The sequence below is a fragment of the Xenia sp. Carnegie-2017 genome, unplaced genomic scaffold, assembly GCF_021976095.1.
Source record: "Xenia sp. Carnegie-2017 unplaced genomic scaffold, XeniaSp_v1 HiC_scaffold_1, whole genome shotgun sequence".
NCBI lineage: Eukaryota > Metazoa > Cnidaria > Anthozoa > Malacalcyonacea > Xeniidae > Xenia > Xenia sp. Carnegie-2017.
This window is the reverse complement of record NW_025813402.1, coordinates 1,731,946-1,759,012: the sequence shown is the minus strand read 5'-3', so window position 1 is coordinate 1,759,012 and position 27,067 is coordinate 1,731,946. Positions and strand designations below refer to the sequence as shown.

The 27,067-nt window shown below is 34.9% G+C and overlaps 2 protein-coding genes and 1 long non-coding RNA gene across 3 annotated transcripts; 1 reads left to right on the top strand and 2 right to left on the bottom strand.

Annotated features, from left to right (window-relative positions):
- Positions 1-12,467: 12,467 nt before the first annotated feature.
- LOC124443514 lies at positions 12,468-13,514 on the bottom strand. Its single transcript, XM_046994004.1, has one exon. It carries the CDS (start codon positions 13,512-13,514, stop codon positions 12,468-12,470), a length of 1,047 nt encoding a protein of 348 aa, XP_046849960.1.
- Positions 13,515-16,109: 2,595 nt separating this feature from the next.
- Positions 16,110-20,670, top strand: LOC124443403. The gene has a single exon (XM_046993925.1). It carries the CDS (start codon positions 16,110-16,112, stop codon positions 20,325-20,327), a length of 4,218 nt encoding a protein of 1,405 aa, XP_046849881.1. The 3' UTR covers positions 20,328-20,670.
- A 358-nt stretch (positions 20,671-21,028) lies between these two features.
- Positions 21,029-23,437, bottom strand: LOC124437445. The gene is made up of 3 exons (XR_006945689.1): positions 23,245-23,437; positions 22,308-22,310; positions 21,029-21,131 (listed from the first exon to the last, which is right to left on the bottom strand). It is a non-coding gene; the product is annotated as an uncharacterized LOC124437445 (long non-coding RNA).
- Positions 23,438-27,067: the final 3,630 nt, after the last annotated feature.

The window sequence follows — 27,067 nt, the reverse complement described above, 5'->3', positions numbered from 1 at the left end:
ACCATTTTTACTGGAATTTTGATGCAATCATCCTCTTTCAATATCTTCATCTCCATCCAACTACCTTTGCAAATTTGTATCAAAGACAATAAAACTATTTGCTGAAAAAGTCTAACAAGTTAACTCATATGATTGGCTAATACCAAGTCCTGCATTTCCCATTAATACCCAGTCTCCAACACGGACAGACTTCACATCATCACCAACTGCCAACACTTCCCAACACCCTCATTACCACCAACTGCAGGGAGGGAAGGTTTGATGGGATACAATCCTAAAAAAAAGTGACGGACTATGAATTTCAAGGGGGGGAAGGCATGCATATAATGGTATCAATTGCACTCCCCACCTTGAAGCACATTCAGATCAGCTGGATTGACAGGTGAAGCCAACATTTTTAGAAAAACACTTTCTCTGTTGAATTCTGGTAGGGATAATCTTGTAGACTACAAAATCAAAGTAGAAATCAGTGGCAGATCCAGATGAGGGTTGCAGTATGTTCACAGACAGAGACAGCCTCTCCAGAACTTGGATAATTTATTGATAATTTCGTAGAAGCACTATTGCTAATGCGCAGTTAATATACACGAGTTTTTAAAATAGACATGTTTCGACATCTCATGATGCCATCTTCAGTATAAGTGAAATAATAAACAATACAAGGTTTATATAAAAGTAATATGATACATAAATTACAACAATAATAAGGAAATAAGATAAATTAATGGGAGCGTCCGAGCGTATTATAAAATAAATATTGTATTGAATTTAAAAACTTGAACATTGAGGTCAGGGTTAGTTTTGTTAATGTGGAGTGCTTCTTTATATTGATAATAAAATTGACATGCATGTGTAGGAGCTAGCACTAAATCTTTGCATGAATTGCCATGTGTAAAATCGTCGGCACTGACTACAGAACAACTCAACCACTTTCAAGGTAAAATTCACAGTTCACAGGAATATTTTTACCTGATAACCTTACTGGGTCGCCATATTCTGAATAAACTAAAGCTTTAGAAGACCGAGGTATACTTTCAGACGTGATCGAAAATGTCCTCGACAATTTTACAGCTTTGCTTGAAGTCAGAAACCTGAAGAGAACGCGTTCAGTCCAGTCTGCTATGGTCGTAGGCAGCGCCATTTTATATAATGGCATTCTGAAGGATGGGAAATAACGTCGTCGGACAACAATACCAAAACCTAATTTTAAATATTTACAATAAAAGTCACTTCAAGATTAATTTTAAGCTATGAATTTTTGGATGGCTTTGAAAAAGGAACATAATGGAAGGTATTTCAGAGTACATCTTCATCGGTATTAATTTTAATTCGAGGCTCGAACAACAGTACAATTACTACAATACTGAATGATATATATATAATTCTGAGTCTGAACTTCTACATTATAAGATAATTATAAGATTGGAAAATATTTCATGGTAAGCTAAAGCTCGCATATTAAAAAAGCTCATTTGAACCAAAAGCTCATATGAAGCAAAAGTTCGCATATTGCAATATAGCTCGTGTGAATCTTTAACTCGTATGGACCAACAGCTTGCATTCTTTGAGTAACAAGTGAAAAATTTTTCCGTATTATTTTTTAGACGAGGACGAACAAGATGGTCAGCAATCGTCAAAATGTTTGAATGAAACGGAGGAGGAAATGCCTCAAGAAACAGTTGAAGAAAACCAAAGAACAAGACAGCATTAGACTACATAGTACGCCATTGAACGTTGAAAGAGTGAGTAATGATTTTTTATATGGTTAAATGATGGAGTTGATTTGCAGTGTTGCACTCCCCTCGTCTTGTAAAGTACGGGCATGCGCTTAAAGAGGAGATGCCTAATTATGGTGTTGTTGATAGTGTAGACTCAGATTCAGAAAATTTTCAACAGGCAACAGCAGTTCTTCTGCAAGAAGGTATGAAGAAATTAATAGGTACATACATGCTGCTAAACACTCATAAATGCATCATAATTGCAGCATTTATCTAAATTATTTTCAAAAGAAACGAGTTGTAAATGATTTGATATAGTTTTGTTGTTTTAACTGGCAATATGCTCCTGCAGCACAATTTGGTCTCAATATGAACAAAGTTGAACATGCTTATTGTGATTTTTGCATGTTGTACTTATGTGTAGAAGTTGTGATATTGGTAAGCTTAGTCTAGCAAATACTTGCTGGGTTGTATTGCTACAATAATCATTTGACTGGTTTTCTATTTAAGAACAAAAGAAAACAGTCATTGAAGAGTATAGAGATGCTACAATTGTCAGTGACAGTCCAGTTTTTCAAGTTTATTTCAACCGCATGGCAAGTGACTTTGCCAATGACATTTTGGGAATTTACAAGAATCACAGTAGTAAGTTGTGTGCTCGGTTCATTGTAAAGTTTGAAAACGAAACTTCAGTTGGCAGTGGTCCCATGCAAGAATTTTTCAGCCTAGTAATGAAAATGATTCTTGATGGTTTTCCACTGGATGGTGAAAAAAGGCCCAAAACTTTTGTTTTGAGTAAATGACCATAAAGTTCCTGTAGCCAACTCACTTTTGAAGTACAGGCTTCTATAAGTGCATTGGAAGAATTATTGCACATTCTTTCCTACATGCTGGATCACCACTATTTGGAATTTCTAAAGTAGTTGTTGATTATTTGGTATGTGACAAAGATGAGACTCCTTTAATAGAAGTTGTGGATATACCTGACATTGACCCGAGGATTGCATTGAATGAGGTTTGAAAAGTTGTATTGCACCTGAGCATTTACTGCTTGCAAATGGTGCAATCCTACATCTCAAACTTGGCGGAACAAAATATTATAATCTGCCCCCAGAAAGTAGAACTTGTTTTGATTTGTTAGTTCTTCCATGTTATGAAAACTTTGATGAACTGAAAGTTAAACTGGATAGAGCTTTGCAATTTGGTTCAAGAGGATTTACCAATATTTGATCTTGGAACAGTTTATACATTTCTTTCAGCAATAACATAGCTTGTTACAGCTAATATGGATGATGCACAAAATTGAAATATTTTTATTCTTTGTTTTGGATAACATTTTTATAGTTAAAGACTTAAAGTGAATATGTTAATGTTTCATTAAATTTTGTTCTGGCAGTGCATCAGCATTTATGTGCTAAAAAACGTTTTCTGCTAAAATGTTTGAATATTCAACATAATGAAAAATTTATAGCCTTCCTTGCCATACATATCTTCTTTTGTATTATCTAAATTGACGCCAACAAACAATAGGTCAAGTAGCTTTTCTTCTTTTGTGAGTTCACAATGTCACTTGTCTTCCTGGTGCAGTCTGGTTTTTACAAACTGAAGCACCTCAATGTACATGTCAGCACCATTATGATTAGAAGGCCTTAAAGGATTAATGGTTCTTTGCAGCTCATCAAGATCTATTTCATTCAATGAAATGTTGCTTTCTGGAACAATCACTTGCTGCTGATCTGTTTTATGACATGCATAGTTTTGTGTAAAGGTGGGTGGAAATTATTGGTTTACCTTAGTGAATTGAACATTAAATTAGATTTTGACTTTAACATACATCAATTAGCTTTGGATCCATTCTGATCATTATAATGTAAAGTGTAGTCTAAAAGTAAAGCCATGAGTTATTGCATAAAAATACCTGCTGTATATGGTCATTTGAATTATTGGCTAAGCAGGATCCTTGAATCCATAGCTGTTCAGGTGATAGATTTCTTTTTGTTCTTATGGGAGATCTATTGTAACCTTCCTGGAAAATTTCCAAATTTCCGTTAATAATTGCACAAAATACATAATGCAATGAAAACACATGTTCTTCATTTGATGGATCCAATATTCCATTACTTTCCATATGATAGAATAAATGATAAAAAGACTTGTACAACCAACAAAAGATCTTGCCAAAGCGCTAAATCCATCAGTTGTGCACACTTCTTCAAGTAATATGACTGCTACGACCGGGTCCTCTTGCAAATGGTGGTTTAACATAAATTGAGCAATACCAACATTTTCACCTCCTTTATCTGTTCTTACTCTGGATGGCAGTCCATATTGAGACAAACTTGATAAAAATAGTCTTAGAACAGTATAAGCTCAATTGTTTGTGCTACAGCGAATAAATACCAGCAAACGTGAATAGCCATCTATTCCTGCATGAGTCACAAATCTTCATCTAAAAATATGAAACTATAAGCACATTTGTATGCAAAACTAAGATTAATTTACGCCCCAAAATAGGTATTTTTTAGTAGCCCACCTAATCAATTTGTGATTGCCATCAACATGCCAAAATGATAAGAGGCAAGTAACATGATATTTACGTCTGTGCACTGCTCTAAGAGACAAAGCACGAAACAATGTACACTGTGGATCAACTCTTCGCATCATTTCACGAATCCTGTCCTGCTGAATTCGCAAACCTCTTGCTAACAGCAATCCTGACATACGTTTGCAGCCAAGATTGGGAAACTCGTTCGTTATGTTTCTTATGACCAACTCGAGATCTGAATCGTTAACGTCAGAATAACAATTAGAAACTGATAAACCAAACTCGTTCATCCTCCTTTCAATGGTTCTTTTGCTGACTCCCAGAAGATTTGCCGTATCTTTCACTGTAAAACGCTTATCCAAAAAATAACGCAGAATATCTTCGTTTACTTCATACATTGGTCGCCCTGGTTTGCCATTGAAAATTTGAGCGCGGCTCAATGAAGAAGATGGATTAATATCATGATGAACATCGACATTTAAAAGTTCTTTTGCGTTTGTGATTAACTGCAAAACAGCCTCTTCAAGCTGGAATACTTCAGAAAATCGCAACGTAGTATGGTAAAGAGAATCAATACGAAAAACGCAAAAATCCCGATCTGAACTTCCTTCGAGGTGAGCATTACAACCCAAAATAAAGTTACGAAAGAGTCTTACAAAGTATAACCTGTCTGCCATGTTTTAGGGTAGAAATACTACTTTAATTAGAAATACTATGGAATTTATGGAGTAAACTCAAAATAGTTTACTTCTGGTTGCGTTCGTGTATTTCTGTTTTGTGTTGTGCTTCTACGCATGCATAAAATAACCTTTTATAAAGTTAAGTAATGGAAGCTGTTGTTTCTATGCAGTAAACGACCGTAGAATGTTGAAATTTAGCAAATATGGAAGTACGTTTGAAAACGTGAGACTCTATCGTTAGAGATTAGACTTTAAATTGGTATTGGTGAATCATAGTGTGTCTTTGTGGTAGACTCGTGCAACACTTTGTTACTAAGCAATGCTAACTCAGGGTTACGTATTAGCAACAATGAGATGGATGTTAGCAACGTTAGTAACGTCAAGTTTTAAAAAAGTAACAAATGTTTAATTTATGAACGCCGCATGATCAATTACAAACGTGTAATGAAGGAGTTAGTGGTCAAGAACTACTTGTATAAGAGTTTGTATGCACTTCGTTTACCAAGTAATCTCAACTTGAAGATGTAAAATGACCACGACAAACAACATGGTACATGGGCCAATTTTCAATCAGGACGAAAATTCTGAATTCGACACCTCACTAAAATTGCAATATCAACAAAGTTTTAACTTTCAAAAAAAAGAAATAACTTTTCTGAAGTTCTTGACATTTTAGAAGGTTCACTTAGGGGTGGTCATGGAGGAAAACTTTGCATAACATCAATATTTACTAAGAAAATTACTATGTTACATCTCTGGTCAAATGTAAGTTTGCATAAATTAACCAATATTCTAGTAGAGCCACTCCATTGAATTTTGCGTGCCACGCATATCTTATTACGCATGTTATTGCCATATTGGCAGCGAGTAAGTTGCATTATGTGACCAATAGGATTGACGATATGGCAAAGATAGCCAGTAAACTAAGAGCCTGTTCACATGAACCCGGTAACAGGGATTCAGTGAAGCGTAAAATGATTTTAAGTCATTGAAAAGAGTTAAAGCTTTAAACGCAAAATTTACAACCTTCTTAAGCGTCATAAATCATTTTAGTCGTAATTTTCAAAACAATCTAAATTATTTGTCTTCATTTTAAAGGTCTTGTAAATTTGCAAAGTTTTTACAGAGAAACTGCTCAAATAAGATTTTTGTTGTGAAGTATTTAATCTTTTCCATTTGCCAAAATGTTTTAACGCTTTGCTGAATCCCGGCTACCGGGCTTGGCTACAGCCCCTAGTTAAATATACAGCAGCCAGTTGTACAGCGAAGTGGCCCTACTGTATATTCCTATACTATGATTTAACTCACTCTAAGCATTCATTTTTTGAAATCGTAAATGCGCTCTGTGGGTGTTTTTTCCCTTACTGGTACCACTACTCTTTTAAATTTGCCTACTGAGACTCAACTACAATGTGTTTCTAATCTTTACTACACATCTGAGATATGAACATAATAGCCCAACAAAATACTTTTAAAAAAGCCATTACAATAATAAAATAAAGAAGGATTTAAAGACGAAACGTAATTAATAAATCCTTCTTTATTTTATTAACTTTAAAAAGCATTGACAGATATCTCATATTGGCTATCTGAGATAAGCATTATCTTATTTTCATTACATTCTTTACTCTTGTGTCTGCAGTGTTTTTTTATCAAAAGTAATTATAATTCCGTGTAGTTGGAGTTTAAGAATTATTCATAATTTGCAATAGTTTATTAAATAACAAGGTTTTTTATAATATGAAATGACTTATGCAATAATCTATTTGTATGGAATTTTGATTCATGAAATGAAAAAGATATTTGCATTTTCGAAAATCGTATCTTAAGCATTGACATTCAAATCCTGTGTTAGAGAGTTGATACTCAACTGAAATTTTTCGTGTCACACATATCTTATTACGCATGTGATTACCATAGTGGCAGCCAATCAATTGCTTTTTTTGACGAATTGGAATAATGAAATGAATAACGGCAGGCAGGAATCTAATTAAATATACAGCAGTCAGTTGCACACGAAATGGACCTATTGTATATTCCCTATACTGTGACATAGATGTCATTAATGTTTCATAATACTGTTTGTTGAAGTAGATCCTGACTAATTTTTTTATCTTCGCTCGTTATTTTAATGTGTTATGTAACAAAACTAACATGGATAAAAAATTAATGTTACAATAAGGCATGAACTATGATCATCATTTTTTAACTGATATGTATGTGGTCGCGTTGTTTATATTAAATATCTCATCCTTTTGTTGAGTATGTGTGACATGTAAAGAACTAAAGCAAGCATAATTTTGTTCACACGGTCTTACTTCTAAAACGACGGAAAGTTTAGAAAAATTAAGCGATATTTTAGAACTTCATTACCGACAAAACAAATTAGCTAAAGCAGCATCTCGATAAACTATGACTAAACATGCATGAGAAATCATATCTAAATTCATACACTAACTTTCTAACTATTGACAATAAGCTGCATGGTAAAGGAAAGCTAAACCTGTTCAAAGGTATGGGAGAGTTGAAATAGCATACTTGTCTATGGAAAAAATGTGAGTCTGTGAAAATTTATGTAGGGGGAATAGCATGTCCAATCATGCATCACCTCATTTTTTGCCTACGCCACTTTTGACTAATCTCTATGTGTCTAGCAAAATGTTGATAGTTGTATACAGCAAACCATTTCTTTTAAAAGTAAGAAAATTTGAAAAATAAGCAAATGTTAAACACAGGAAGAATGTATTTACACAAAGAAAGACGCATCCGAATGTATTTTTTGTAAATTGTTGATTCATGCAACACAGTGAGATTTTAAAATTATAATTTGATCTTGTTTATCTAGCAGTCTTAAGGTTTACTTTTATTGCATCCTTTACTGTTGTATCTACAGTGTTTTTATTGATCATAAGTAATTATAATTGCGTGCAGTTGATGTTTGACATGTATTTATAATTTACAATGGTTTATTCAATAACAAAGGTTTTTTATAATATGAACTGACTTATGCAAGAATATACATGTATGGAATTTTTGATTAATGAAGGGAAAAAATCCATTCACAGTTTCGAAAATTGTGTCTTAATCATTAGAAATTAAATCCTGTCTTTGATAAGTAATTCTCTATTCCTGAAATGAAACTTGTGAAACTTTATAAGATTTAGCAGAAGTATTTTGGAATTTGACTAATCTCAATGTTATCATGTACTCTGCATGAGGTTCTTATTTATGTATTTTTATTTCTATAACAATTGTTTTTAGTCAGTGATGTATACTTAGTTATATAACTAGAATGTTCTACACAGATGTCATTAATGTATTTTAATACTGTTTGTTGAAGGAGATCCTGACTCACTCTTCATCTTCGTTCGTTATTCAAATGTGTTTATGTGACAAAACTCACAAGGATAAAAAATTGATGTTACAATAAGGTATCAACTTTCATCGCCCTTTTTAATCTGATATTTCTGTGGTCGCGTTGTTTATATTAAATCTCTCATCCGTTTGTTGAGTATGTGACATGTAAAGAAGTAGAGCAAGCATAATTTTGTCAAAAATTACTTTCGACAAGTTAACTTCGTTTTAGAAATAAGACTTTATATATGACGAACGTGTGATCTATATAAAGTCTTATTTCTAAAACGAAGTTAACTTGTCGAAAGTAATTTTTGATTAACGAAGTGGAAAAATCCATTTAAAATTTCAAAAATCGTGTCTTAATCATTGGCATTCAAATCCTGTCTTAGATAGGTGATCCTCTATTCCTGAGTTAAAACTTGTGAAACTTTATAAGATTTAGCAGTAGTCCTTTGGAATTTGACTAATCTTAATGTCATTATGTACTCTGCATGAGGTTCTTATTTATGTATTTTTATTTCTACAACAAATGTTTTTAGTCAGTGATGTATACTTAGTTATAGAATAATATTGTTTGTTGAAGGAGATCCTGACTCACTCTTCATCTTTGTTCGTTATTTAAATGTGTTTATGTAACAAAACTCACATGGATAAAAAGTTGATATTTCAATAATGTATGAATTATGATCACCGTTTTTAACTAATATGTATGTAGTCGCGTTTTTTATATTAAATTTCTCATCTTTTGTTAGGTACGTAACATGTAAAGAACTAAAGCAAGCATAATTTTGTCCTCATGATCGTCGTATATGAAGTCTTATTTCTAAAACAAAGGTAATTTTACGTAAGTTAACCGAGATTTTGTATTTACATTTCTAACTTAACAATTTGATACCGAAGCAATGCGTAGTATGAAGTATAAATGTAAAAAAATTAGGAAATTGAACGAGACTTACCTGAAGTTTAAGTTCGATTGCGATTCTGATAACATCTACAGAGCAGAGATAACACGATACATACTACGCATGCGCACATTGGTCATATTTCAAAGATAGTAGCCACATGAACCGCCTAAATGTGCATATGAACGATATGCAGGAAGGCAGTAACATGATGGGTGGGCGTATAATCTCTGCTCTGTAGATGCTAATAGAATCCCAATCGAACTTCAACTTCAGGTAAGTCTCGTTCAATTTCTTAATTCTATTAGCATCTACCGCAGAGATCCCACGAGATTTGAAAGTCATGTGGACACAATTCATGCCTACACGCAAATACGACATTAAGTTATAAACTTATTTTAATTGGAGATGTGTCAAACATACACAGAAATAATAACAAACATGAATTTAAAGTATTTCCATCTCTTGCACAATACATGCAAGTATATGTGTTGTGAACTCCCTGCCAAGTTCAACTAAAGAGAATTCTCATCCAATATCCTTCTTATTGGGACGCTAAAAGAATGGCATTCCCAAACTCCGCATCGCGACATTGAGACACAACGTTCTTATTGTAAAACCGATGAAAACAGGCAATCAGTCTTCCAACTTGCAGCTTTCAGTATAGAGTTTATCGAAACATCACATTGCTTTGCTTTACTGGTGGCTGCGGCTCGTGTACTATGTGGTTTGAACGTTTCTATATCAATTTCTTCAGCTTGCATGACAACCTTTATCCAACGAGATATAGATGACTTTGATACTTTATGAAAAGGTCGAATTGTGCTAAGAAATAGTTGATTTTCCTGACCCCGAATGGGAGCAGTGCGTTTAATATATTCTTCCATGACTGAGGCAACACATAGTCGGTGATCGGCAGGGAACTTTGGTATCACTAAAGTAGGTTGAATGCGTGTTGGTCCAGACTGTTAGACAAGTTGGTCGATATGGAAGGTGTATAAGTCCTCTTCCTTCTTTACAGTTTAGAGGTTCATGAGGTGGAGTGATTGGGCACGCTGCCCTGTGACTAGTGCACAAAGCATTACCAACTTCTGAGTTAGCTGTTGTAGGGTTAAGTCTTCTTCTGCGGTATATGTCTTTAAATACTCTAATACAATGGAGGTGTCACAGGTCACTTGATATCATGGTAGTGCTGGTCTAGAATGGAACACTCCCTTCATATATCTCTGAACCATATAATGTGTACAAATTGTAGAATTCCTTTAGTAATAACTAATGAAAAAGTCTAGAACTACCTGTAAAGTTGGATGAAGGGGATCTTCATTCCGTTTATTAGCATAGAGTTACCACTTGTTAAGTACACCTGATATTGTTTTTGTGTTCCTGGCCGCCAGGAATAAAGTATTGTTGCTTGAACCTGTGGTGAAATGTCCTTACTTGAGAGTGATCTCCGGATAAGAGACAAGCTATCAGTCTCAGTCTTCCTTTGAGTAGATGTTCTTTTGTTTCATTGGATGGTAAGCTCACGTTGCTTTTGTTTTTGGGTAGGAGAATGGGTCGGTGAATTATTAATCTTGCCAGCATCAGATACCAGGATTGAGTTGGCCAATTCAGCACGATGAGAATTGTCCGTGCCTGGGCCATTTCTACTTTTTGTAAGACTTGTGATATAGCACTAAAGGGTGGAAAAGCAAAAAGAAAGAATTTACTGCAATCAATGCAAAAAGCGTCAACATCCCACCCCTGTGGATCTGGGTTCCACGAGACATAGGGTTTAAGTTGATAGTTTAGTCTAGAAGCAAACATCTTAACTTCTGGGGTCCCAAAATATTATGTTATTTCAGGTAATAATTGAGTATCAAGCTTCCATTCTTTGGAAACATCAAATGTTGTGGAAGCTTTTTCAGCCACCACATTAAGTTTCCCAGGGATATAGCTGACAGTTAACCATATGTCCCTGATTTCCCTTGCAATTTTATTGCAATGGTGAGAGTGGTAGCCCCCCATGTGGTTAATATATGCAAGCGCCGTGGTATTATCGGTCCTTACTTTATCGTGGGTGTGGGCTAGATCTTAATAGAGGCGTCCGTATACAATACGTGGTCAAACATGCCATGATTCAGATTTTTTTTTGGACTCATATGCATTATTAATCCACCAAGATAAGTCCTCCAGCGCCGAAGGAGAGAGTTTCAATGTCGAATCAAAGTTACCCCTGTTAGACTTAAGGGCTGTTTTTTTGTCCCTATCAAGATCACGATAAAACAGTGGGCCATATTCAACGCCAGGGAAACCAGCTACCATCATACCAATTAGCTTGGCCACTTCCCGTATGCTAGGAGAGTCAGATTTTAGCACCCCCTGGCAATGTCGCATAATTTGTTGTGTTTCTCTATTGATATAGAGATAGTCATATCTATTAAATTTAACACAAATCCTAAATGTTGTAAAATGTGTGTGAGTTCTGTAACAGATTTATCATTTAAGGGTAGAAATCCTAACTTCTGAAACAATTGTAGAGTGGCATGTACGTTTTGCGCGCATTCTGAACAGGAGTAAGCCATTAAAAAAGAGTCATCAATGTAACCGCTAGAAATGTGCCCAAGCTCCCTCAGCTTAGAGTATACAAGGCTTGAGTACCTTTGTAAATAAACGTGGAGCGGAAGATAATCCTTAAGCAAGGCATGTGAATCGGTACAGATTACCTTTCCACATAAATTTTAAGTATTTTTGATGCTCTATGTGTATTGGTATTGAGTAATAGGCATCTCTAAGGTCAACGGATGCCATGTAGCACCCAGGTCGCATGAGCAGAGTACAAGTATGGATAGATTTCATTTTAAAGTGGTGATATGTTACAAATGTGTTGAGCTCTTTTAGGTTTAATATCATTTTAAAAGATCCATCTTTCTTTGGTCTAAGAAAGATATTGGAGATAAACTCGCCCTGTTCATGCATGCTTGTAACAATGATACCTTTCTCTAGAAATTTTGTAACATGACGATCGACATTTTGAACTTCCGACGGAGACATTTTTATAGAGTGGGGTTGTTTCAACTGTACTGGGTCTATTAGAAAATCAGTCTTGTATTCGCTTACAGCTGATAAAATGGAAGGATCGTGAGTTAGCTCCCTCCACTTGCCAATAAATTGTTGTATCCGGCCTGCAACTCTACTACAAACATTGTCTCCCCCAGATATGATAGAAGTACTACACCCACGTTTACTAAAACTTACATGACCGAGAATAGGAGTCACTGCTTTCTTAGTGTTTTTTTCCCTGTCTCGACTTTCCTCTTGGGTTGGTTTTAATAATAGTTGCGTCGTTGGGGTCGGTTTTGTAAATGACCGCCCCAACGTTGGAATAAAAAAGGCGCATTGGAATTATATGAGCTGAATTATATGACCGTTGATCGTTGCGTTTCCGTTTTTGGCTTGTCAGCTGCTGTGCAGCCTTTTTGCTTTCTTTTACTGTTTTCAGGCGTTCCTTTAAATCATCACCAAACAGTTCTGCAGCAACAGGTTCTTTGTTACTACAGATGGCCTTGTAATTTTCATCAAGGTCAACTTTGAACAAGTCCCTGCGGCACATGTTCAGATCATGATTAGCTGAAGCGAGAAGCACAATAGATTTGGACAGCCCATCCCTGATAACCTCTGGTGTCGGTGCAGGTGCTGTAGGGTTTGTTCCAAGAGAGATACTAATCGATCCCGCAATTTGGGAAATCGGAATGAGGCCTTGTATTAAGGCTTCTTGTAATTTTTGTAGACGTGCATCCATGCTACGTGTGGATTTCCTAGCAATGTCCCAAATTTCTGGGTTCACCTTTGTAACTCTTAACAAATCACAGTTTTTGGGGCGTTTTACCCCTTCCTTCCGTTTTGATAATGTTAGTTCGTTTAGTTCAGTGAACAAAATGCTGGTCAAGATTTTAGAAATTTTAGTTGGCAATGGTTGGTCTGTCGGTTCATTGTCAGTCACTTCGTAAATCAGCTCATCTACCAAAGCATCGCTTTGGTTTGCTAGAGCTGAAGCTGTATCTTCAACTACAGCAGCAGCCCCGATGGTTGAGTGTTCGTCATCAGTTTCACCTTCAGACATAACATCACCATCGTTCCTTTGGCGTGCAGCATCATAAGCTTGCTTGAGTTCTTTTACGACAGGAGCAAAAGTATTCATCAAGCAAGTAAGTTGATCGAATTTCCTGTTAAGGTCGTCCAAAGTGGTTCTCCCGTCATTTCCTTCTTCTAGGCGATTGTTGTTGTTGGCTTTAGCAGGGTGTTTATACCCGGCACCGCCAGATTTGCTCATTTTCCCTTGTAGACGAGACCGTTTCTGTTACGGTTCATCGTCTACATTCACGTCTCCTAATAAGCCCAACAGCGTCGGATTAGGATGGTTATGCAAGAGCGTCAGGTCGTCGGCTTGCTCAATTGCTTCGCTGACTTGTGCCATATGTTGTTGAATAGAGTTGGCCGCGCAAACTCAGTGGTTATGTAGGTGTTTTGTCCTGTATTGTTTTCTGAAACTTTTTTGTCGTTCTACACTGCAGGATGGCAAATTATTTTATGGAATATTCGTATATGACCAAACACGCCATCTGTAATGGCGGTGAGCAAGATAGAGAATGACCAATGTGCGCATGCGTAGTATTTCTCGTGGTATCTCTGCGGTAGCTGCTAATAGAATCAATGTTTATTTCCATTCTTAATAAAAATCGCTTGAATGATTCTATAAGTGACTTTTAAAGCTATTATTAATACCACGACTGGAAAGTAGGTTTCATTTTTTGTTTCAAATTATCCACTAAAAAAACTGCGGCTCTTACACGAAGAAAAGGTTTGATAATAAATAATTCTGAGTCAGTGATGCGCGTGATATTCACAAAAGCCATGTCATAATGTGACAGTTCTTTTTAGATATAATTAAACTTAAGTAAACAGTACAATGTACAAATGTAAAGTAAAGATTAGGTTCCAAGGGTCAAAATAAACTCATGATAACGTATATATTTCATCATCAATCATTATTTTTTAATATAATTACACTTTAGTAAACAGTACAATGTACAAATGTAAAGTAAAGATTAGGTTCCAGTGGTCAAAATGAACGCCAGATAACGTACATATTTTATCATCATTCATTTTGAACGTAATTTATTCATAGATGAACTTTGATTTAGCATGTACACTGAGAAACTGAAATCAAGATACTTGTTTTGTTTTCCAACGTGTCTAACTGTTTTAGTTACTTGATTTAAATCGTGTAACAACACAAACTCAAGAAATTTCACTGACTGTCAGGCCAGGCCCGCAGTGAGGTGATAGGAAAGGGGGCATTTTGCCTTGGGCCTGTAATATAATAGGGGCTCTCCATTTGGACACATGAAAATTGCAAAATTGGAGTTTATAAAAAAAGTAATGAATGATTTGTGTATTATTTGTACTTTTCTTAAGTTATCTCATCATGCAGAGGACATTCATCAATTGTTAAGTTTTTTCAAATTCTCGTAGCATATTCAAACGGAATCACCCTTTAAGTGTTATCAATATGAGCAGACATGTGGCTAGGATTTAAAATTTGGGGAATCAATAACAGTTTTTTGGGGGGGGGAGCTGTTTTAGACGTCAAATTATACTGTACTATAACAATAATATAATTTATCACTATTTACTTTTTTGGGTAGTCGCTGTGCATGCGCCGCTAACCACTATGCCACACTGAAAAAGAGTCGCAGTGAGGCAGGCAGTGTTTGTTCGTCGTGATATCCTCGTCTATGTCATCGGTGATGATCGCATATGCGAACGATCACGAACAGAATTGTTTTAAGTAAAGTCAATACGTATGTTGTTCTTCAAATACCTATGCTTTAGAGCGTATAATCTGCACTTTGTTTTAGTGACTATAGTCAAAACCTTGCAGCTGAAAATATCATTCATTTATACTCTTTACTGGTTATTATAGACGTTAAATATAACCTATAGGGGACTACTGCAGCTTAGCGGACGCTAAGGACGCGGACCCAAACATACTCTACAATCTCAAGCAAAAACGAGCCCGCGGTTCTAAGCGCTTCGGGTGTCCGCTAAACTGCAGTCTAGCAAAAATTGAAATTGGAACAAAATCATTAGCAATATAGTCCTATCAAAATGTTACTAAGCAAATATTCATACAACACAGCAAACCAGTTTGATGTATCCTGTTAAAAGAACGACGTATCTCTTCACCACACGATTGTTAGACAAATAAGATATATTATTTATCAACTAGGAGTTACTATCGCAAGGTAAATGCTGCCTCTCACACCGAGCAGGCAAAAATATTATGATTTTTTGTGTTTTTTCATTATATCAAGTCTACTATTTTAATGCCTTGATGTAAGATCATTTACTGGGTCATGTCACTAGGCAGTGAACACAATTTTTATCGAGAGAAAGAAATGAAGCACACAAGTCTTTATAAATGACTTGTAGTACTACTTTTAATTCATCCAGAGATTTGCCAGGCGGAAATCGAATCTTCAATATGAGCATAATAGCACAACATAAGACTTTTAAAAAAGCCATCACAACAATTAAATAGAGAAGGATTTATTGTTAACGTTTCGTCTTTAACTTAAGACATCTTCAGATTATTTGAGTTAATTTATATACACGAGGTTTTAATGCTTGTATTTAAAACCTCGTGTATATAAATTAAGTCAAATAATCTAAAGATGTCTTAAGTTAAAGACGAAACGTTATTAATAAATCCTTCTCTATTTTATTATTGTGATGGCTTTTTTAAAAGTCTTATGTTGAGCTATTATGTTCATATTTTAATTCATCCTTTTAACTTTAGTGAACATTTTGTACATTTCAAATTGTCCCTTTTTCACAATCTTATTCCTCATTTCTAGAATAAAAAATGGCTTCGCCACATAAAAACTTAAAGATTGAGGAAAATTTTACTCGTTTGAGTAAACTTTTAATCAATAAAGGAACCCAGGCCTTAAAAACAACATTGCAATCTTTATTAAAGCCATCAAGTTTAGCTGGCAAACTTAAAGATCCCTCTACAAAGAAGACACTAAAATCTTTAAAATTTAATGTCATCAAGAATGAGCAATGGGATCTTCTTTACCCGTCAGTTGGTGACCCTGACATTGAAAACTTTGACATCACATTATTGACTGTCTTATTGCGAAATATATGTGGTCTAACAGCGCCACATGATGGATGGAATAAACTTTCTTCCTCTTCAGATACTTCAATCTCAGCAAATATTGCAAGAATAAAGTTTTATCGAAACAAAGTGTACGGTCACATAACTACAACTAGTGTAAATGACAATGAGTTTGAGCATTTGTGGCAGGAAATCTCAAAAGCATTGGTTGGTCTGGGTATTCAACAAACTGAAATAGATGAAGTGAAGAAATCTCCCCTCAGTCGCGATGAGGCAAAATATTTTGAAATGTTGAAAGAATGGTATAAAAAAGAAAAGCAGTTAATCGATGTCACTGAAAAAATCAAAGAAGATGTGAATGTAATGAATAGAAATGTTGTACAGATAAAGCAAATGTTGCAAGGCAAAACATATTCAGATGTCGAAAAGCTTGGAAGGTGTAATTTCAACGGTCTTAAAAAAGATCTTTACAAGAAATACCTTGAAGGCACTAGACAATGGTTATTTGAAAAATTCAACACTTGGTTTAACGATAAAAGTGAAGATGCTTCTAATGTCATGATTTTGATTGCCGGTCCTGGCGTTGGTAAAAGTGTGTTTGCTGCTGAGGTGTGTCGACGATATTCTAAAAAGGACAAACTTGCTGCTTCTCATTTCTGCAGATATAATATATCAAATTATAGAAATCCTCAAATATTGATAGAATCATTGGCTAGTAGCTTGTGTGATACAATACCAAATTTCAAAAGTAAACTGAATGAAGAATTACAGAGAAAGCATTTAGAAGAATCAGTCAACGATGTTTTCATTGTTTTATTAAATAATCCATTGCATTCATTGGAAGATCATGAACCAATGCTTTTGGTTATTGATGCCTTAGATGAAAGCCAAGTTGATGGCAAAAGTGAATTGTTGGAATTGATTGCAGACGAGTTTCACCGACTGCCTAAATGGATTAAAATCTTCATCACCAGTCGTCCAGAACTTCCTGTTCAAACGAAGTTGAAAGACATGAATCCTGTGGAAATTACAACTCATCCTCGCGATAAAAACAACGAAAAAGACCTGCACAAGTATTTGAGACATGAGTTGTATGATCTTGTGCAGAGAAATCCCTATGTTCTTCAGTCATTAGTTGAAAAATGTGAGGGATCATTTCTTTACGCTTATCACGCACAACTGAGCTTAAAGAAAGAAGAAGTTGAGCTTACTTACGAAAACATTCACCAATTGATCCCTAGTGGGTTAAGCGGTGTTTACGCAAAGCAATTCAAAAGAGCAAAAGAATTGTTAACGAAGAAAAGTCCCAGAAATTCTGTTATCTCAGAAGCTACTTTCATGCAATTTCTTGAATTGTTGGCTGCCTGTCGGGAGTTTTTACCATTAACTTTACTTTTTAGCTATTTAGGTTTTTCTGATGACATCAAGTTTGAAGTCCGCAGTAAAATCATTGAACTGTCATCTCAAATTTTGCCAGTTTACCAAGATTGTTTAACCGTGTATCACAAATCTCTCATTGATTGGTTGAAATCAGATGGTTACGAACAGCATGAGTTTACAGTTGATCCAAAAAATGGTCATAAGTTCTTATGGCATGCTTGTGAGAAAGTTTTTGAACAAATCAAGTCGATGAACATTTTTGAAGATCAGATAAACACTGCTATGATTAAATATGCTTTGAAGAATGGAATCTATCATATGTCAAAATGTGGCGAAAATGTTGACTTTAGCTGGGCAGTAGATGTCAAAGTGGTTTGTGCGAGGTTAATGTGTGTGGAAGACATTCACATGTATACCATTGAATCTGAGTTGTTTGAAATCATTAAGGAGTGGCGTACTTTCTTGAAAAAAGATTTACTTGAGGAAGTACTATTTCATTTCTTTATGACAAGAATGGTGTCATTTATGGTTGATGAAAGCTTAATTTATTTACAAATTGTTGCAAACAGAATTCAGGGCATTAACGAAAAAAGATTATTGGCAAGGGATTTATTGAAACAAGGAAAGTTTGTTTGGTTTGAGGATTTAGACTCAACATATTTAACAAACCATCATCATTTGACTGTCTCCTTGCGTGCTAACGTTACATCTCTTTGTGTGTCGTCCAATGAAACACTTCTTGCTGTAGGATATGAAAATGGTCAAATATCTATTTTTGAACTTCCTAAATTTGAGCAACGATGCACTCTAGGCACTGCACTCGATGATTCATGGTTGGATAATAGGGATGATGTATACACATTTATGTCCCTGTGTTACACCTATGACTGGGATATTATATATGATGTAGATGAATTTGAGTCCGTGTATGACTTGTATGACAATTTAATATCAAACAAACTTGCTTTTGTACGTGGAAACATCTGTTGTTGCTCCTTTTCACCTACCGGAAATAGACTGGTAACTAGTGATGAATCTACTGAAGTAAAGTTGTGGGACGTTAACAATGGACGTTTGTTATTATGTTTACAGTCAAATGATGTCGTTAATCATTGCTCTTTCTTAGATTCTGGTTTGTTTATTACAGCAAGATATAATGGAAACTCTTCTAAAGATGTGTTCACTGTATGGAATTCATTAACTTTGCAAAGAATTGATCGACGCTGCGTTGTTGATTACCAAAAACTACAATGCACCGATAAAACCACTTCGTATGTTTTTCAATTCCCAAAGGCAATCGATATATTTTCAAGCGAAAATGAGTATTCACTATCTTTAAATTCAAAGACAACCCACCATTATCGTGATTGTATTTTTTATCATACAAGCAAGAATAGAAAGCTTTCTGAAATCACTCAGTTGACAAAATACAACGAGCAAGAAGAAATCGAGTTTCGTTTATCAAATGTCAGGTGTCCATGTGTTCGTAGGACTCTTAAAAAAGTCCATCCAATCTCGTTTAAGAAATTTTACGTTGTGCCGTATTTTTCCAAGCTTAAAATTTTCAAAACTGATCATCTTTGGAGACCTTCATTTATCTTTGAGAAATTTGAAATTAAATGTTGTTGTTTTTCACCGGATGGATCTTTTTTTGCTGCTTTCGCTGTTGGTGACCACGTCAACATTCATATTTGGAGCATTGAACGTTGCACTATTATTCAAACTGTACCAATACACCTTTGGAATGCAAAAGGATGCTGGTGGTCGGATGGTTTACTGTGGATATGGGATGGCTCTGATCATCTTATGAAGATATCAACTTCATCTGAAAATTTTGTAGTTTCTACTCAAGCAAAGCGTGTTAACATTGGATTTAAACCTAAGAAAATCTTAACATTTGGTGATGTCTTAGTTTGTAAAGACCATAAAGGTTTTGTTCAAGTTGTTAGAATTACCAAAGGTGTGATACAATACAACAAAAGACTTCCTGTCAATAGTTTTGAATTTAAAGCAGCAGCTGTATCACCTGATAATTCTGTTATTTTAACTGCAAACAAAACAGAATACACATTATGGAAATGGGGAAATGACAACAATGAACTTTACTTGGAACCCTGGCACACTGCAGAAATGCCCATAACGTCTTTTGGTGAAGAATTTGATTGGAAACAGAGAAATTTTACTTATCTTAAAGTCAGTTTCTTTATAAGTGATAGTAACCAAGCGGTTATTGCATTCCTGTTTGGAGACAACAATGTCTACCAGAAAACTGGCATTTATGTAATTAATGTGCATAAAAACAATGACGTGAGTACGATTTTGCATAATATCAATGGATCATTACGGTTTCGCACAATCGTACATAAATCATATTTCATTGGTGAATCGTTTGGCAAAATGGTTGCTGTAGATTTAAAGAGTGGTAAAATATGTGCTGAATTTTACCAATTAGGTACTGATTTATTCAATATTAAATTTAATACAACTATTCATTCAAAAACAGCAACTTTAGCTTTAGTAACAAATGGTGGATGCGGAATTAAATTTTTTAAACTCAATCTTCCTGAAAGAATCCACTGATTCAACCTTTGTAATTATATTAATCTAACGTATTTACTAACATTACATATCACTTAAAACCAACATAAAAAGTTCTTTATATCACAAAAGGACAGTTATTTATGGTATCAACAACGAACTCAAAAATATTGCAGAAAAAATTGTCCATATCCTTTGTTTTAACCGTGGAAAAACTGTCAGTTTATGATTATGTAAAAATATCACGGACAGAGAGAGAGATTAGTTTTTGTAATGTCAAGTAAAGATCTTTTTCATCCTATGATTCCCGTCAACTTTCAAATTTATATTTGAAGAGAACAACACTGTAACATTGTCAAAGTTGTGATGAAATTGAGAATATCACGAAGATGTTGATTGTCGTAAGGATGGTCGCTTGTTTTACATGAAATTACCAAAGTGAGAAACCTTTGATCTCTGAACGAACTTTATGATGATGGTTTACTTTTTAATACAAATGTATGGTCAGATAATTTGGTTATTTTTATTATATATTAAACGTTCACTACATAGAAATGAAAGAATGTCGACAACTCATTCATTGTGAGTCATTTGACAATATGGTGTTGTTGTAAATGAAGATTATTTTGTTGAAATTATAGAGTGACTTTCTTTAGACATTCTTTCAAAAACTGTAAATAAAACTTACCTTACGCATGTTAATATCGTGGAAACAACTTTTAAATGGGGTTAAGAATTCACATTTATAAAACACCATCATGATGTCATGTCATGTCATTGGGTTTTATGGTCATTAGTTGAAAAATGTGAGAGATCATTTCTGTACGTTTATTATGTAAATTTGACCTTAAAGTGGTTATATCACGAATTTTAGCCCCTCTTTTTTATTAGCTAAATTGAAAGACCTTGTTTCAGTGATTTAAATCTGCAATTATAATTGGATTGGTGAAAGTGATTTTACGGACGTTCAAAATCACGATTTTCAGCATTTTTGCGAACGTTTTGATCGGTATGCTAATGACTTGTGATAAAAGTTGAACACATATATCAACATGGCGTATTCTACTAGTTATCTTAATAAGAGCGGAGAAACTGCGCATGTTTTAAGCGGACCTAATCAAATTAGTTGCGCCAATGATTCAAAACCCGAAGGAACATCGATGCATCTGTTTCCTAAAGAAACAGAGCCGCCAGAAAATGGTTAAATTTTGTGCGTAAAACATAGACCGGGTTTTGAGGCTTCCTCTACCTCGTGTCTGTGTTCTGCGCATTTGAAGATCTTGTTTGACCTTAATTTAGCGTGTAGTCAGCTCAAAGAGGTCGAAGAAAGATGCTATCCATTGACCCAACCATTGACGTGGCTTGGATTCCTGAACCATTACAGGACGAAATAACCGATCGAAAGCGAAGACAAGTAAGTTTACGCTTGTTTATGTTAATTTTTCTTTTGTCATAAATTCGATATAAGTTTTGTAGATTATTCGGCATACTCTCATAAGCCATCGCTGAAGGAAACATGTTCTCTCAATGAGGAAGTACCATCTACTAGTGATGAAGCTGAGCATGTTTAGAATATGCACTGGGAAACAAACGATTCGCCATTTGAACGGCTTGCTATTTTCCATTTTACATTTATGCTATGATTTAATTCCATATATTTTTCTTTTGTCTTTTTCCCAGACTGACAATGAAAGATATTCCTTCATTTAATTCTTTCAGCTTAACCTCTCAGTAGTTACAATTTGTTTGTTTTTCTTTGTTTCAAACCATTAAACTGCATGTCAATATATAGTGCATCCATGTATCTCCTATTTGGTTTTCATCTAGGCATATTTCCAGCCATTCCAAACTCAACAAAAGAGGTCAACAGTCTCTACAGTGCAAAGTTAAAAGACTATTCCATCATCGCCCCTCTGATGGTATGTAACCTGTTGGATATGCTTTCCGAATAAAATTAGTAAACACAAGCAGGTAAAGGCCGAGTATTCTCCATCCATAGACCCACAAAACCATCGCATCAACCATCTGTATGCCACAGCTCTCAAGTACCTGAAGTAAATCAAGGTTGGACTAATTGTGTTGATGAAACAATGTTGATTATAACATTGTTTCTCATTACAATCTTACATATTTAATGATGTGATGCTTGGCGGCGATAAGCACGTCCATTCCTATCTCTCAATACCGGCCCGACGTTTTCAAGGACAGCCTCATGAACTAAAGGCCCAAATTTGGCATGCTGCATGATATTTTCTCAATGCTGCCATCGATGTCACTTTCTGCAAAGCTGGTCCAATTTCCTTACAGCATCTGTACTCTAATGCGCCTTCTAACAAATCGGTATGACAGCATTGACAATTACACCTGAAACGTGGGACATTCTGGTTTATAAAGTAACTTTATGTATAGTACAAACAGGAGAAAACAACAACACCATTCACCAAATTGGAATTACGCCATCCTTCGTTGTTGTAATGTCGCAGGGAGAATTCTATCGGGATCATCTAGGTATGCATTCATCACATCCTGCTAGCGGTTCATTGTCATATGCGAAGTCGTTTAAATGCTCGACATAAACCACGGATTCCGAGCTCGAATCAGATGCATTCAGACATCAGATTCAAATTATCTGAGCACTGATTTGAGGCCATACTTTCCGGACAACTTGTTTTTAATATTTTATTGAAAATACTGTCATTATTGTTTTAAGACAAGAAAAAACGACAACAAAATCACCTTCTATAATATAGCTATATTGACGGAAACAGACGTGTTCAATATCTACGTCACAAGTATCAATATGGCGTCGTAAAAATTATGAAATAGTACCCGACTTTGGAGGCATAATTAAGCAACTTATATTTATCTGTTTAAGTCCAGCGACGTGTCATAGTTCTTCAAATAATCCAAATTTTCGATTAAGCTCATAAAAAAGGGGGGCTAAAATTTGTGATATAACCACTTTAAAGACAGAAAATGTTTTATACTGTCAACAATTCCCTTATGTAAAAACATCTTGATGACGTTATGGAGTTCACTGACACTTCCTTACAGTCACGTGACTAAATGGAATGGAACATAGAAAGATGGCGGAATTCCAGTGGAATAGTAATTCATAGAGATGCCTTAGTAATGTTTTATTTTCATTCCTTTTGAACTTTTTAAATCATTCAGTCATGCAGAAAAACGTGAAAACAAAGAACGTGCTCCTATCTGGTGCTTTACAAAGAATTCTACTCGATAAAGAAACGAAAAAGTCTCATCATTCACAACTAAAAGAAAGCTTGCGAAAACGGCTTTGGTATAAATCCATAAGTAATGATTGTAGTTGTTGCTGATGTATTTGGATTCTATTGCTCTATATGTTTTTATGCATTGTCAACCAGTTTCTACATTTGCTATCAACAAAACATTAAGTGTAGTAATCTCATTCAAGATGTCAACGAACGCTGTCGATAGTATATCTTAAAATTGCTCAATGTATGATTTGTACTTTTTATACTTGGCAAACAGTTTTTTTTAGTGTCAATCCTTGTTCATGTTCTTCTGCTTGAGTTATATGTATATATGTTTATTTAGAAATCTATGTCAACGTGTACAATATTAATGTATGCTGTGTTCAGGAATGTTGCTTTACAAAATGATCGCTTTATGATTTTGATCTATTCTAGAGAAATAAACGCTGTTCAAGAGTAGAAAGTCTGAAGGGTAAGTTTAGTTGTGTAAAGTTGTCAATTTTCTTTCCAATTTCGAATTTTAACATGACCAAAATGAGTTACTAACCTTGAATTTTAATAAATTCACAGTTATATCCAGACCAGCATGCTCACAAATTTGCTGAGTTTTATTGTTCAAAGTTAGATTTATAAACCAGAATGTTGGTTTGATTTATTTATAATAAAATCTTCAGGAATATTTCTTCTGCAACTCTACCTCACTACCTGGTCAGAACATTCATTACATCAGATCAATATTTTCTTCCTTTTGAGTTGGCTTGTTAAACAAAATTGGATTATGTCACCATTGCATGACTGTATACAAGTAAGTTGTTTTTGTTTGATGTGTTAGGACACTTGGAGTCTTTAGTTGTAAGAAATAGATGTAATATTGTAAACTCTTTCATCGCATTGCTATTAAGTTATTACAATTTTATAGCACAAAATAAGTTCTTGCAGTATTTTCTTTTGTTAGTTACCTCGTAAATTTCTCTTAGAAATTGTCAATATTGCTATCCTTATGTATTAACAGTACTCATCCCCAAGCCTCACAACTTCACATGTGTCTTTTCACAACATTCTTTGTTCTATCTATCAACTGTACTCATCCCCAAGCCTCACAACTTCACATGTGTCTTTCACAACCATTCTTTATTCCTCTATCAGCAGTACTCATTTTCCAAGCCTCCCTTCACATGTGTCTTTTCACAACTATTCTATATTCCTCTATTAACATTACTCATCCACCGTCCAACTTCACATGTTTCTTTCCTCCATTCTTTATTCCTCTATCAACATTCCATCCCCAAACTCCACAACTTCACACATATGCACTACAGCCATTCTTTATTCCTCTATCAACAGTACTCATCCCCAAGCCCCACAACTTCACATGTGTCTTTTCAAAACCATTCTTTATTCCTCTATCAACAGTACTCATCCCCAAGCCTCACAACTTTACATGTGTCTTTTCACAACAATTCTTTATTCCTCTATCAACATTACTCATCCACAAGCCTCACAACTTCACATGTGTCTTTTCACAACCATTCTTTATTCCTCTATCAACAGTACTTATCCCCAAGCCTCACAACTTCACATGTGTCTTTTCATAACCATTCTTTATTCCTCTATCAACAGTACTCATCCCCAAGCCTTACAACTTCACATGTGTTCTTAGAAACTTCACATGTGTTCTTAGATTCTTTGTTCTTAGAAACTCATTGCTTATGGTCATGTGTTCGCGATACACCAGACTCCATTAAACCAGAGGGCGTTTAATTGACAGAATTATCGGACTATTTCTATTTGCTACTGGTATAAATACTGATGAAACGTTCAAATACAAATTATAAAGGTATTTATAAAAGTAATGTCCTACTGTTAAAGTATATAATGAGAGAAATGATATATCCTTGAGAAATTTAAAGAGGGTAATGTCATATGTATCCAGTGTGCGAGTTAATGGTGTGCAATGTGCAATTTGCATTCTCTAGATTCTCTTGTTCATATCTATGCCACTCGGAAAGGACTGGAACGTAGTCTATTCTTATGAAAAGGACTGGATACTAGTCTATCAACATGAAAAAACTGGAGCACAGTCTATCAACATAAAAAGGAACCTGTCTCTACTATTTTGTGCTGACAATGTTGATTATAATACATGTTTTATCACGTTTTTATATGATTAGTATCAATGTCGTCTTATTTTTCTATAATTTTTTCAGGTTCAAGAACCCAGTATTCGTATCAAAGGTCTGGAATGTCTTGTTTCTATTCTTAAATGTATGGTTGAATGAAGTAGGGATCTTTACTTTAAACCTGGTTCTCAGGTGGACGATAATTTTGGTGAGTTTTAACGTCTTTATGAAACTGAAGAAACTCGGATGTAGCGAGTATAAACTTAATATTGTTATACATTTCGATAAGTTATCGCTTTATGATCTATTGTACCCCTCTTTTGATATCGGCTACACTGAAGAATTTTTGTTTCCATCAAGATTCCATCTTTCTATATCTATCCCTATTTATCGAGGAATACTCCATTATTTTCTTATACACGTTAATGTTCTTAATCAACTAGTTGTTCGACAATTGTAGTTAACCTCTCAGGATCTAAGTTATCCCTTAGTTATCTTTTTTTACCTTGCTGGTCTCACTTGGTGGATCAAACATATCTTAATGTTTATGGTTACTCATTATTGACCCATGCTGCCCTCAATGTTCTAGTCTATCTCTCAATAATGCTATCTTTATCGATCGTCTAGGCTATCTGTTAATAGTAAGGACTTTATTTGAAGGGGACACGTAACAGCTGAAAAGCTGACAAACCTGTGGCCCCTAACTAGATTATACAATATTACAAAACTGATAAATGAATAAATATATAAATAATTACAAAATTCTATGATAAAATAGCAGGACATATAAAAATATTCAGAAGATAAAATTAATTTATAAAAATTAAAATTAGATAATGTGCTATTTCTTAATACTGTTTCAAAGGTTGTCCAGTTTTATATAAGAGCTTATAAAATGCTTTTTCACAGCTGTTTTGAATAGTTTATACTAGGCTTTTTCTTGATATCATGGGAGGCTGTTCCATAACTTAACTGCGTCAACACTGAATGCCTTGCACCATCGTTATTTCTTAGGTATTTGGGACACACTAAATTTAATTGCTGTCTGGTAGACCTATTGTGTACAGAACTGTTCGTCTTGAGCAAATCTGGTGTAGTAGACACTCACATTTGAGGCTCTTAAATTCATGGTACATTTGTTTAGTTTAATTTCGTCAAAAAAGGCAACCAGCCTAGTTTACTAAATTTACAACACTTCTAGAATAAGGGTCTACTCCAAAAGATTACTCAGGCAGCCCTTTTCTGTAACCTTAGGAGACAATTGGAGTTCTTTTAACGTCATAGGTATTCCAAACCATGCTCCCGTTACATAAGGACGGGTTTAATCAAACGTTATAGTATAAAGTCTTTCTTTTTGGGAGGAATATCTCTTTATCTTTTCAATAAATAATACGCTGAGAAAGCTTGGCCTAGGCTAGAAATGTGG